The 14,159-nt window shown below is 41.6% G+C and overlaps 2 protein-coding genes across 2 annotated transcripts in view; one reads left to right on the forward strand and one right to left on the reverse strand.

The window, feature by feature from the left end:
• LOC120979152 (PARP1 binding protein) overlaps positions 1 to 4,660 on the forward strand; it is a 38,875-nt gene extending 34,215 nt beyond the window's left edge. Inside the window, 4 exon segments of the mRNA XM_040407714.1 lie at positions 332 to 510; positions 2,266 to 2,347; positions 2,595 to 2,763; positions 4,254 to 4,660. Coding sequence (XP_040263648.1) covers positions 332 to 510; positions 2,266 to 2,347; positions 2,595 to 2,763; positions 4,254 to 4,540 — 717 coding nt within the window. The 3' untranslated portion in view covers positions 4,541 to 4,660.
• A 42-nt stretch (positions 4,661 to 4,702) lies between these two features.
• On the reverse strand, positions 4,703 to 9,794 carry PMCH (pro-melanin concentrating hormone). Its single transcript, XM_040415707.1, has 3 exons — positions 9,554 to 9,794; positions 9,205 to 9,409; positions 4,703 to 4,834 (listed from the first exon to the last, which is right to left on the reverse strand). The coding sequence occupies exons 1-3, from the start codon at positions 9,782 to 9,784 to the stop codon at positions 4,785 to 4,787; spliced, it is 486 nt and encodes a 161-aa protein (XP_040271641.1). The 5' UTR covers positions 9,785 to 9,794; the 3' UTR covers positions 4,703 to 4,784.
• Positions 9,795 to 14,159: the final 4,365 nt, after the last annotated feature.

Raw genomic sequence — 14,159 nt, forward strand, 5'->3', positions numbered from 1 at the left:
CATATGTTTAGCTTATAGGGCTCAAATCTCATGACAGAATCCCTTTAAGTTCTATTTTATCAGTCTATATGTGAATGAACCTAGGCTTGATTTGATTTTCCTCTGGATGGGTCATCAGTATCTGATCTGTAGGGTTCTAACACCAGGGACCCCTGCCGATCAGCTCACCAATCACAGCGCAGTACATAGTACAGTGGCTGTGCTTGGTATTGCAGCTGAAAAACCCTTTATTGTTCGTAGGTCAGTGCTGAAACTCCCATGTTTCTTCTTTTTAATTCTGATTTATAGTTTTTATGTGGTGTAATAGAATTTATGTTCTGTATATTTACAGCCTAGAATTCGTGCAATAAACCGTGGTACAGCGATATGTGGTAGAGAGACCATGAAAACACTGCTGATGCTTTTGGATGAAGAAGCTGCCAATTTTCCCAGCAAAAACAAAGCAGAGCTGTTGTATTCGGATGAAGAGAGCACCATATTTGGAGCAATTTCACTTTTATGCCTTTTTAGGTATGGCTATTACGTGCTTGAGTGTGTGAAAATGCTCACTTCAGCGGTCGAATTCTGCTGTTTTGTTTACTGTAGCGGCCATAATGGTTGCTGAACCTGTATAAATTATTTGTGTAGGTAAATGGTTTATAAGAACCACTGAGATTACTTTGCTAATAAAGAACACTTGCAGTAAAACATCTTCAAAAGATTGCTTCTCATATTGTGCATACTGTCCCCCCGCCCCCCTCCAAAGTAGCTACCTTTTTGAACCAGTTTTAAATGCAGTTTTGGGTGCTTATCTCAAAAATTTAACTTTTTTATTTGAAATGCAAAGCATCAGACGTGTCTAGTGAATGGTGCTACCATGTGTATGCGCAACTTTATCAGCATTTACAAAAATATTTTCCCAAACTATAGGGCCCTTTTTTATATGGAAGAATTATCTGTAACAAAGGTATGTCAGTGCTGCTTCCCAATAATTGGTCTACGTATAGGTGCTGCCAATGAGCAAGCAAATGCTTGTTTCTTGGGTGAATACAGTGTTGTACCCTAAACAGCTGTTTCTGGTGAGCAGAACATCCTATGTAAACAGGGCTCTTCTGCCCGGACACAATGAATCTGCATGGGATCGCAGAAGCAATTACTCAATCCCCATACAGCGGAAGCGATTCCTGCATGTTAATGCAGCCCTCCACTGATGAGCAGTCAATTATCAGGGGGACGAACTAACACTTTGTTCCTGATAATTGCCTGATTAGTTGACCTATGTAAAAGGGGTGCTACTTATGTGTAAATGCAGACTTTTAAAGGGTTTTCCAGTACTTCTAATATTGATGGATAAGCCATCAATGTCTAGTACCCCTTCCGATCTGCTGCTTTGTAGAAACTTCAGTGCCGCAATTACACAGCTGTGTCCATTTCTGTAGTAGACACTGCTGGTTACTGCAGCACTGCTCTTATCCACTTTACAGATAGCAATGCAACAGTAACTAGCTTTGGCAACTACAGAAATGGAAGGAGCTATGAGGTTCGGGTCCCAGAGTTACTGCCCTGTCTCGCTCATCTCTTGCTTGCTTCCCCCTCCCCTATTCATAGACATGTATGGGATTATGTAATCTGATCCTTCAGTGAGCTGGTCCATTCTGGATGGTTTCAGGTGACATTTTAAAGAGAAAGGCATGGTTTACTTGTACTATTGATTTTATGTAAAGTTGTGTGAAAAGTTGATGATTAAGCTGAAAAGGTCCATATATGTGAATGGGATTGTTTATGCAGCCTTCACATGGATTTCTTCAAACCTGATTCATATGAACAGAATAGTTAAAGAAATCCTCCAACAAATCTGCCACGTATAAATATACCTGACACTCCATGAATTTTATAGTGGCCGCGAGGGTTCATTACAGGTAGCCTTTAGTGTTAGGTTCCCATTTTACAAAGATCGCCTTGATGTTTAATAGACTGGCCCAAATTTTGTACAAACTACATTTGCTAAGAATCTCAAATTTACTAAATAAGTATAGGATTAACTCTAACATTTATCATTATGACATGTACTCTATTTGGTTTGCAGAGTGCTGTTGCATTGTATTTTCTTGTTTTTTATTTTTATATATATCTCTATCTCTCTCAAATCAATCAATTTTTTATTAACTTTTTTTTTATTAGAATTTATAATCTGATAATTTTTATTTTTTTTTATTTACAATTTTATAATATTTTTTTATTATTATTATAATAATTATTATTTTTTTTCTTTTTGTCTTCCCTAAGATCTCCTGAACAGCGTAGCGGATCATCTCCCAAACCTTTAAACCAACGTGTTCAGAAGGGCATGGACAAAAACAAACCCAAGGTAATTTAGGACTAAAGTTTGACTATTTTATTAAAAAATATATATATATTTTTTTTTTTATTACATATGGTCTTGGATCTTTGTTTTAAAATGCATTTTTGCATTGTCTTTTCACTTAAGCTTAATGCAAATCACTGAGCAAACCATGGTCAGATCTTAAAATTAACAATTCTGTGTTTTATAGCCATTAGATTGATCATATAAGATGTGTTTTTAACATTTTTATTTTTTACTTTATTTTTCCCAGCTGAAGCAAAATCTGATTAAATCTCAGTTCTCATGCACTTATAAAGATGATGCCGCAACCCAAATCAAGCCATTTGCTTTCCCTAGTATGAGTCAAGTTCCAAGCTGTATTCACCCAGCACCAAAGATTGTTCCAGTTCTCTGCTTTAATGAGGATGATGTACCAACTGGTAACTGTTCGTGCTGTTTTACTCCTGGGGTTCTTAAAAATGATAGTTTGGATTCTAGCTCTTAGAATGTCGAACCTGTGTTAGAGCTTGAATTGAAAGCTTACTGTGTGCTGTATTTCATAACATAGTTTTGAACCAGAAACTCATTCTTGGCATTATTATGGTTTTGTTTTAATGTCTAACATACATTTTCTGAAGTATGTTCATAGTTTTAGAGAAGGGTGACTTAATTAAATGAATTTGCCCTTTTAGCGTCTGGTGACACTGGTCGTCATAGAAACATAACTCCCCACTCCCCAAAGAAAAAAGAAAAACTCAATGTTAATAAGTCCCATGTACTACACAATGGTACGTAGGCAAACTTAATTTTTTCCTGCAAGAAACAAGCCTGTAAATGTACATTTTGGTTCTTGGAATGTATTGACCTAAATTTTTGTCTTTGCCTGAGATGTACTAGTGGGCAAAAAAAAAAAAACATAGATGTAACTATAAAAATTAAAATATTTGGTATCGCAGTGATCGTTTTGACCGATGGCATAACAGTAACACTCTCTAGTTATGCTGCACCGTGAACTGAATTTTGAATGTTATTTGTACCCCTGAATGGTGTCGCTAAAATGCAACTTGTCCTACAATAAAACAAGCTCTTATATGGCGACATCAACAGAAAAATAAAAGCATTAAAGGGGTTATCCCACTTTGCGTTTTTATACTTACCTGCTGCCACCGCGCGTTCACTTCCTGGATTCTGGCTGGGGGCGGGCTTCATCTTGATTGAAGTCTTCTCCCGGCCGGGTCGCGCGCTGGACTGAACGCGCACGCTGCCGCGCATGCGCAATGTGACTTTTTTCTGGCCAGTATAGTACAGAGCCGGCGTGCGCGTTCGCAGCTCTGTACTATTCTGGCCGGGAAGAAGTCACCGTCGCGCATGCGCGGCAGCGTGCGCGTTCAGGACAGCGAGTGGCCCGGCCGGGAGAAAAGAAGAAGTCTTCTGGGCAAGCGCGACCATCGGGATTTTGCGGAAGAGCGGTGGTCGTAACCAGGGGAGACCGAGTCACAACAATAAGGTAAGTGGGGATGAATTTTCTCCTAATCGGTGGGAATTTGTTAATAAAGTATATTTACAAAAATGATCACTGTCAAATCATTAACAGATTTAACAGTGATCATTATGATGGGATAACCCCTTTAATGCCAGAAAAAAATAACAAATCTATAGGCATCCTTAAATTGAAAAAAAAAATTTAAATCTTCTTCTTTTTTTGCAAAATTGCAAAGCCATAGTTAGTAATGGGAAATCCTACATCCTTGTGCAAATAGGAGCTCTCTAGTTCCTTCCTATTGCTTCAAATGCAGAATGGTAAAGCCTCTGTAAACATGAATGCATAGTGGGGGTTCAGTAAAAAAAAAAAATATAATAACCGTGAAGCTGTATTTTCAATGACAACTGTAAAACTAAAGCGTTTTGATATGCTTATTGTCTATTTTAGGTGATGTGTTAAAAGTAAAAACTGGATTAGAGGTAAATTCAGGAAATCGGGACCTCAGTGTTGGGAAATCAAAGTCCACTAAGGACCCTGTACGGAAAAGTACAAAAAGAAAGCAGTTTGACGATGGTGAAAATCAACAGATCCTTGACAATGAACACCCACAAAAGAGAACCATGCTGTCAACTAAACCAAAGGAGAAGGCAAGCACAGCTAGAAAGAACAGCAAATCTGCTGCAAAAAAACAGATAGTTGGTCAAGCTAAGCTTACCAGCTTTTTCCGTGTGTAGTTTCTGTTGAAAATTCTGTATAAATTCTGTTTTGTAACTTAGAAATATGATGTTTTATATAAGACATGGTTATTGGATGTTATTTATTTGCTTCTTTGGTTTCCCTTTTTTTATTTTAAATAAATTGACAATGTTTACATTGCACAATTTTTATTTACATTAATACATAATGCAAAATGTGTGTTTTTAGTTGTCCAGGCACTCCATCATTCAGGTGACCACGACTTGTAAAATCTTCAGTGTATCAGATCTGCCAGCAAGGTCGATAAACTCTTCCCAGCATGCATCGGAGCACTAGAAAGAACCAATTACTTATTAGCTTCATTTTCTCTTTTCTTTACAGAAGATTACATGGTATGGTATATCATAAATATCAGATCCCTGCAGTTAAACCCCCTTGATACCAAGAACACAGTGGTGGTGCGTGCACAGCCATTCTCCATGTGAGCGAAGTACTACATGATCACCACTACACTGGAAATGGGGAACTGCTCATAGGGGTTTATCCCTTAAGATTCAGTGCCATAGTAGTATGTTGCTCCAAGTAGGTAGTTAAAAAAAAAAAAAAAGTTGCTCACCTCTTGGTGGGTGGGCCCTTGTGGGCTGACATCCTAGCATGGGCAGATCTGTTTAGGGAATCGTACTCTGTTCTGGGTTCCAACTCCTTCGCTCCTGCCATGCTGACTCAGATCTTCCCATGTCAGCACTTATTTTCATGCAGGTCAAATGGCCGTTGCATCTATGAAAGCGTGGCCATCCTGAATTCGCTTCTCTGGGAGTTCCGAAAACAGCAGAGGGCTTGCTCTGTTATTTCTGGCAGTCTCAGAGGTGAATGGGGAGGTGGTAGGGCATGTGTGGTGTTCTTTCCATTCTGTTTTGTGGGAGTTGCAAGAATAGCTTAGTGCGGCGCACTCTCATTCACTTTGAGGGGGGAAGGGGGGAGCTCTGGAATCCTCTCCTATCTGACTTTGGTGCCTTATCCTAGTGCTATGCCACCATTGTATGAGATGACACAGCCCCTTAAGTACCAAACTAAGCTGTATCCTTAACAGGTTAATATCAAATAAAAATTCCTTGTTTATGACTTATTTATGGCAGGTGGATCTCAAGAGTTGTCAGGCTGTTTCTTGAAAGCGGACAACCCCTTTAAGGAATTGTATGCAAAGTAAATGGGCACTTGTAAAATTTCAGTATGACGCTTGCCACACACTTTAGTTAGCTATTGCCAAAATACTTCTGGTGGCAGCAATTATCTATCAACGAAACTACCGCGTTCTTGAAACCCAACTGCCTGATCTTTTTGTTGACAGACATCTGACATTGTGGGATAGACTGACAGCCCCCGTACAAAAATGTTGGGTTCGCAACATTTTTCATGTTTCATGGCCAGCTTTAGATGTTCGTCTACCGCAATCTCATATTCCGCACTAGCTTCCTAACCTGTGGCAACTAGTTGTTCAGAATGGCATACATGTACGTTCTTTTGATCACTTGGGCGCATCCTATATCGTGTGTCAGTCTGTTCTGTCTAGGCCTGGTTGTGACTAGCAACAGGGGACGGAGATAACTCTGATCTCAAAATGTAAACCCTAGGCTTAGTTGCCCATAGGAACCAATGAGATTTCATTTTTTAACAAGCGTTCATAGTAATGCTTGTTGGTGATGATCTATCAGTGTAATACTGCTGCCGGTTATCCGATGAATGAGCAAGCATTCGTTCATTGGGCAGTCCAGATTTTTACACTGGCTTAATTGTTTGCCAGCGGCAGATCGTGCTGCCTAATCACAATTTGCTGCCAGCAAACAGTTACTCAGTATGAGGACGAGCAATGGCATTAGCGATACTGAGATCGCTGCATGTAATAGCAACTGTATCCTCCACTAACCAGCAGGCGATTGCCGGGAAGGAATGCTTCCCTCCCAACAATCGCCTGCTACATTGCTGTCCGGTGCTGTCTTGATATCCCCTGCACTTCCAAAGAATGCACCTTATGATGAGGCACAGGCCTCGTCATAAATTAAGCACGTCCTCTGGCAGTCTATGCCCCTAAACAGAAATCCACCATAGATTTCCAGCTTCCTTTGTGCCAGAAAACTGGGATAAATGAAGATCAACTTGTTGAGGTGACTGGCCTTGCCCCCTTCCTGCCCTTGAGACACCCCCTTTGGGAAAAGTGGTAAGGTTGGCGTAAAAGACACTTGCATATGACTTTTAAAAAGACACAAACTATTTTTATATACAGTACAGACCAAAAGTTTGGACACCCCTTCTCATTCAAAGAGTTTTCTTTATTTTCATGACTATAAAGGCATCAAAACTATGAATTAACACATGTGGAATTATTTACATAACAAACAATTGTGAAACAACTGAAAATATGTCATATTCTAGGTTCTTCAAAGTAGCCACCTTTTGCTTTGATTACTGCTTTGCACGCTCTTGGCATTCTCTTGATGAGCTTCAAGAGGTAGTCCCCTCAAATCGTCTTCCAACAGTCTTGAAGGAGTTCCCAGAGATGCTTAGCACTTGTTGGCCCTTTTGCCTTCACTCTGCGGTCCAGCTCACCCCAAACCATCTCGATTGGGTTCAAGTCCGGTGACTGTGGAGGCCAGCACCCCATCACTCTCCTTCATGGTCAAATAGCCCTTACTTTCAAAGTTTTCCCAATTTTTCGGCTGACTGACTGACCTTCATTTCTTAAAGTAATGATGGCCACTCGTTTTTCTTTACTTTTACTAGCTGCTTTTTTTCTTGCCATAATACAAATTCTAACAGTCTATTCAGTAGGACTATCAGCTGTGTATCCACCTGACTTCTCCTCAACGCAACTGATGGTCCCAACCCCATTTATAAGGCAAGAAATCCCACTTATTAAACCTGACAGGGCACACCTGTGAAGTGAAAACCATTTCAGGGGACTACCTCTTGAAGCTCATCAAGAGAATGCCAAGAGTGTGCAAAGCAGTAATCAAAGCAAAAGGTGGCTACTTTGAAGAACCTAGAATATGACATATTTTCAGTTGTTTCACACTTGTTTGTTATGTATATAATTCCACATGTGTTAATTCATAGTTTTGATGCCTTCAGTGTGAATCTACAATTTTCATAGTCGTGAAAATAAAGAAAACTCTTTGAATGAGAAGGTGTGTCCAAACCTTTGGTCTGTGCTGTGTATATAAATATATATAATAACATTTACATTGCACAATTTTTACATGATGCAAAATGTATGTTTTAGCCGTGTTGTACAGGCACTCTGCATCATTCAGGTGACCACGACGTGTCAAATCTTCATTGTATCAGATCTGCCAGCAATGTCAATTTTTTTTTTTTTTTTTTTTTTTTTTATATATATATATATATATATAAAGAGTAGTCTATGCCGATCTCTGGCAGTCCCATAGGGGATGATTGGAGTGCCAGTGTGTAGGCTCAGTCAACTGCTCTCTATTCATGTTGGTGCATGAACCTCAGTTCTTGTAGTCAGTGGGGGTCCTGGTCATGTGAAGGCGCATGGCTAATGACTCTAACTGTAATGAACCCTTTGTGTGTGTTGTGGTCACAGAACCAGGTCAGATAAATAAGAAAGGCTCCTATTGCATGACTAGAAGCAGAAATCTTAAACTGAGGCTTTAAAGAGGATCTGTCACCAGAAAATGCAATACGATCTGAAAGCCCCATGCTACAGAGCAGGAGAAGCCAAGCAGATTGATATATGGTTTTGTGGGAAAATATTCAGTAAAACCTGTAATTTATACATTTATATCTTTTCTTTTTTGCAACCGTGTGAAAAGCCATCGGTACAGGAGAGGGAGGGGGGAGATGTTATTAGCGATGGAAACCGCCTCCTCTGTGTACTTGGAGGTGAAAAAAGCTAAGATAAATTACAGGTTTTAATGAATCTTTTCCCATAAAAATATTTATTAATCTGCTCAGCTCATCCTGCTCTACAACATGGGGCTTTCAGTTTGCATTGAATTTTGTGGCGACAGGTCCTCTTTAAAGAGCCTCTGTCAACTGACCAACCCTAATAAACCAGGCATAGTGCCTGGTAAGGTTGATCACACTGAATAAAGTTATACCTTCATCTTGTCTCTAGAGTGAACTACAGTAGGGAGATTTTTTTTATATATATTTATGCAACTAAGCAATTCCAATCACCAAGGGGCTGGCCTGAGCCCTCGGTGCACTGATAACAAAATGCCCCTGTGCTCTGTGCACGCCCCATTCCCCTGTGGTCTTGCACCTGCACTGAGTTGGCTCAGTGACTCATCACTTGTGCATTGTTTCCTGAGCCTGGGAAGCAGCAGCAGCTCCATTGTGCAAGTGCTGAGTTTGCTTGGCTCAGGACAGCCCCTTGGTGCTCAAAATCACTAATTTGCAGAAATATAAAAACCGATGTCCCTAGGGTGAACTGCAGCAGAGATAAAGATTTTAATTAGCAAGATCCCCCATCCCCCCCAAAAAAAATAATAATCAGGCAGTATGTCTGGTCTAATAGGGTTTTAACATGCTGAGAGATACTCTTTAAATTATATTAGAATAAAAAAAATAGAGAATTGTAAAACTACATTATATAGTAATTGAACCCCCCCCCCCCCCCCCCTAATCATTTTTTGTCCAACTTAATGGTATATGAAGATGTCTGTAAATGAATACTTACTATCAAAGTCTCTTCTGCCAATTGGGAACTTTGCTGCATTTTCTTCTTCCCCGATATCTCTTCTTTCATGCGTTAGCTCAACATTCTCATCTCCAATCTCAGAATTTTGAGGTGCACTCTTAAGTGATGAATATGGAATCTGTTTCACGCCGACATTTAATGGGTTAACATCATGACTGAAGTAACTGTTTTCGGACCCTACACTCTGTAGAAAAAACACATTTTGGAATGATAGTGATACTGGAGCAACAAGATAATAATTATTGTAGTATTACAAAAATCCTATTCTTGACTTCATTGCCTGGTATGTTGTTATATGCTAGTGAATGAAATCTATAGTTTGTTTTACCTTTATGCTTCGTTCTTCCTCTCCTTCATCCATAGAGTACTGGTCCTGCGGGTTAGTTGAGGATTTGTATATTGTGTCTCCATTCCTAAAAGCTTTCCTTAGAGCAATTGTATCTAGTAAGACGTCATTCTCTGCTTTTCGAACAGACTTTGACAAGGAAAACAGGAAGCCTTGGGATAGAATGGATAAAGATATTATGAGTGGATAGCCTAAGCTAATCATTCTTACCATTCTTTTACAAGGCCTGTGGCAGATCTAAAATAAAAAAAACTTCTGATAATGATGTGGTGGAGTTTCTAGCTTCTTATATATGCTCGACAACATCATTAGCATCTGAAAAAAGACTTGTCACCTCTTCGTGATTCTTTAAGGGTCTGCTTTTCAGCAACCTATTACATTGCTGAATGGCTAGCAAAAGCACTCAAATAATTGATTTACATTTTAATCTAGTGAAGAGCATTGCCATTTCATAAAAAGATCTTCCTAACTGCAGGGTGCTATCTATTCAGTGAAAGAATGGCGCATTAGGATTAAGTAAGTCATACTTAGCCTTATTTCAAGAAAAGTTCTCCCCTTTGTATGTCTTATTCGGTAGATCCTGGTCTAATTAGACTGAAAGGGGCACCCGGAGAGAAAAAGGCTTCAGGAAAGAGATGGAAAAATGCACACCTACAATAAAGTATAATAAAGACAAAAAGGTGAATAGGAATGGGTTCACAAGGTGATGTTTCTACAGGTCTACTGGTGATTCTCAATATACGAGCCTGTATTAGATCTCTAAAATGTCTCACACACTAAACTGATAAAATGTACTATTTGTTGAATGTAAAGAGGAACTGTCACCCCTCTTGACGTGTATGTTATAGTAACTACTTGCATTCCCCGTGTTATAGCAATTCTGGAACATTTATTCTTATGATTTTATGTTGTACATTTCTTTAAATATTCCTTTTAGAAGTTATGAATGAATTGTTAACAGTCTGCAATGAAGGTCCAGATGGGTGGTACTAATTGAGTGTGTCCCTGTACAGTCTGACACTATCCAATCAGTTCTGGCAGTGTGAAACTGTGCAGAAACACACTCCCAACTGGTAACAACTAGAGATGAGCAAATCGAAGTTGACGAAGTGGAATTCGATCCGAATTTCCTCACGCTTTGTGGTAACGAGTTGCATTTTTTCCTAAAATGGCTGCTGCATGTGTTAGGACATGGAGCAAGGAACTCTGGGAACACGGGATCACCCACAATGCCATGCATGCAGCCAATCAGCAGCCAGCCAGCCCTGTGATGTCACAGCCCTATAAATAGCCTTAGCCATCTTGGATTCTGCCATTTTCTAGTGTACTTAGTGCAGGGAGAGACGTCAGCAGGCGCTATGGACTGTGCTAAAAAAAACGATTTTTAAGTTCAGGGAAAGATTATTCAAGGTGTAGGGAAAGGATAGGGAGGAATCATTCCACAGCATTTATGTAGAACAGGGTTCAGTAGAGGAGGTTACAGCCTGGGTAACCGGAACAATCCTATTACACCTTGCTGCACTGACTGGGCACCCAAATTGCCATTATACAGCTCTGTAATTCCAGCAAACTGTTCTTGTTATTGGGGTGCAAGTGTTTGATACAGGCATTAACAGGGTTTATTACAAGGAACTATTTCTATGTCATTTTTTGGCTTGTATAAGTGGGAAAAAAGGGCTTATTAGCCGTTGTGTGGTGGTGTGAAAATTACAGCCCTTTTTGGCATGTATTAGTGGCAGAAAAAAAAAATGCAGTTTAGCGGTGCAGTTATACAGGTGAAATTCGAAAAATTAGAATATCGTGCAAAAGTTCATTTATTTCAGTAATGCAACTTAAAATTAGAATATTATGAAAAGGTTCAATATTCTAGGCTCACTCTAGTCAGCTAATTAATCCATATCCCCTGAGCAAAGGGTAACTGAGATTGTGACTTTGGGGTTTTCATAAACTGTAAGCCATAATCATCCAAATTATAACAAAGGCTTGAAATATCTCGCTTTGCATGTAATGAGTCTATCTTATATATTAGTTTCACCGTTTAAGTTGCATTACTAAAATAAATGAACTTTGCACGATATTCTAATTTTTCGAGTTTCACCTGCATGTTCTATAGCCCTTTTTGTCGTGTATTAGTGGCAAAAGAAAATATATTTGCCATTCAGCGGTGCAGTTATATGTTCTAAAGCCCTTTTTTGTCGTGTATTAGAGGCAAAAGAAAAATATATTTGCTGTTCAGCGGTGCAGTTACATGTTCTAAAGCCTTTTGTGGAGTGTATAAGTGAACAAAAAAAATAAGGGCCTATTTGCTGTTCAGCGGTGCAGTTATATGTTCTAAAGCCCCTTTTGTTGTGTATTAGTGGCAAAAGAAAAGTATATTTGCCGTTCAGCGATGCAGTCATATGTTTTAAAGCCCTTTTTTGCGTGTATTAGTGGCACAAAAAAAGTATTTGCCGAAGTGAGAAAATTAAACTTTTTTGGGGTGTTTTAATTTCCTTTTTATTTATTTATCTGATCTAACAGTATGTCAGACAGAGAAGTGCCAGGCCCTGCACAGAGGAGTGGCAGAGGCCTAAATGTTTCTGGTGCAGGTACAGGTCACAGCAGAGTAAGGGGGCGTGGCAGCAGGAGTCGCAGCAAGAAGCCTGAGCTCCCGGTGTCATCTAGCGGTCGTGTCTTGATCAGCAACCCAGCGGTTCTTTTATGGTTGACTCGGTCATCCACTTCGTCCCAAGTGACATCAGACACCCCCAGCCAAGAGTCGGTGTGTTCGTCAGACACAACCCTTAGTTGACATGGCCCGGGAGCATGCCCTGTGCCCTCACCTGTCCTCAACCTGCCTCTGTCCTTTTCTGTTACTCAGCCAGAGAAGTATTATATGCTGTGGGCTCAGCCCCACTATACGGCAAGGATGAGCTACTAGAGGACAGTCAGCAGCTACTGGCCAGCCAAGATGTGGAGGACACACCCGCCGATTCCTCCGCTAGGTGGGCAAGTAGTGATGAGGAGAGTGGCGTGGGAGCTGGTGTTGCGAGCAGTGAGACTCCTGACCCAGAGACCGTTGAGGAGGACATCAGTGACATGCAGACAGTACTCGATGATGATGATGTAGCTTATCACACTTGGGAGCCAGGTGAATTTAGGGGTTTCATCATCATCGGGAGATGAGGGTGGCAGCTTGCCCGTGAGGCAGCAGTGGAGCGAGCAAGTCATTAGCATGGCCGGGAGTCAGTAGGGTGGCTGCAGTGGGAGGTTGGTAGCCAAACGTGCCCGGGCTAGACCACCTGCTTCGCAGGAGTCTAACTGCCCGGGTAGTAGCGGTGCACGGGTTCATGGAGGCAGTAGCAGTCACGCAGTGTTGGGGGTAAAATCACCTACTCAGTGGTGTGGCAGTTTTTTGGTAAGCTGCCGGAGGAGGTGAACATGGCCATATGTAGAATCTGTGGGCAGAAGGTGAAGCATGGCCGGGGTGCCAATGTTGGCTCCACGGCTCTGCGTCGACATATGCAGCGTCACCATAAAGTGGCCTGGGAGAACCTTGGCTCCGACGTGGTGGTCCAGTCTGCCGCAGTCATTCCTTCAGCAATCGATCATCGAAGCGATTGCCAAGAGACAACAGTATGTGTGCGCTCATCTAACGGCGCAGAAGCTAAATGTGCTCTGGCCAAGTTGCTGGTGCTGCAGTCCCTCCCTTTCCAAGTGGTGGACTCTGCACCTTTCAGAGAACTGATGGTTGTGCCGAGCCGAGGTGGAGAGTCCCAAGCCGTCATTTCTTTGCCAAAAAGGCATTACCAGCCCTGCACACACATGTAGAACAGAAGGTAGGCCATTCCTTGAGCCTGTCGGTGTCTGCCAAAGTACATGGCAGCGCCGACGTGTGGAGCTGTAACTAGGGTCAGGGACAATACATGTTCTTTACGGCCCATTGGGTGAATGTGGTTCCTGCACAGCCACACCAGCAACTTGGCCAGGTCACGCTGCTTCCGCCTCCACGTTGTCACGCCGTTGGTCCTGCGACAATGTCCGCCTTTGCCTCCTCATCCTCCACCGTGTCCTCAGCCTCCACTGCAGGGACAATATACAGTGCCCCTCCAGCATACCACATGTGCAGGGAACGGCGGTGTCATGCTGTCCTGCACCTCGTTTTCCTGGGCGAATTGAGTCACACAGGGGAGGAACTGCTCCGTGTCCTTTGGTACCATGGTAACTGACAACGGGAAGAACATGGTGTCGGCGCTACATCAAGAAGGGCTGAGCTATGCGCCCTGCAGGGCACACGTGTTCAATCTGGTTGTCAAGCGGTTCCTGAAGTCTTCCACCCATCTGCAAGACATCCTAAAAATGTCCAGGAAACTTTGCATCCACTTCAGCCACTCGTACACCGCAAAGCACACCCTCCTTTAGCTGCAGCGGCAGAACGGCATCCCCCAACATAGGCTGATATGCGACTTTTCCACCCGTTGGGATTCCACCCTCCATATGTTAGAACGACTATACGAACAGAGAAAGGCCATAAACTATTTAGGAGTACTTCCCTGTGTAACTTCGATGTCAGCCAGTGGCAGCTCATGCGTGACATCTGCTGTTTGCT

The sequence above is a fragment of the Bufo bufo genome, chromosome 1 (assembly GCF_905171765.1).
Source record: "Bufo bufo chromosome 1, aBufBuf1.1, whole genome shotgun sequence".
Lineage (NCBI taxonomy): Eukaryota > Metazoa > Chordata > Amphibia > Anura > Bufonidae > Bufo > Bufo bufo.

Coding starts and splice junctions, on each gene's coding strand:
- PMCH (XM_040415707.1), bottom strand. CDS start 9,784: ATGGTAAGAATGATTAGCTTAGGCTATCCACTCATAATATCTTTATCC. Junction 9,410..9,553: donor AGGAAGAACGAAGCATAAAG/GTAAAACAAACT, acceptor TTTTTTCTACAG/AGTGTAGGGTCCGAAAACAG. Junction 4,835..9,204: donor TGGCAGAAGAGACTTTGATA/GTAAGTATTCAT, acceptor GGTTCTTTCTAG/TGCTCCGATGCATGCTGGGA.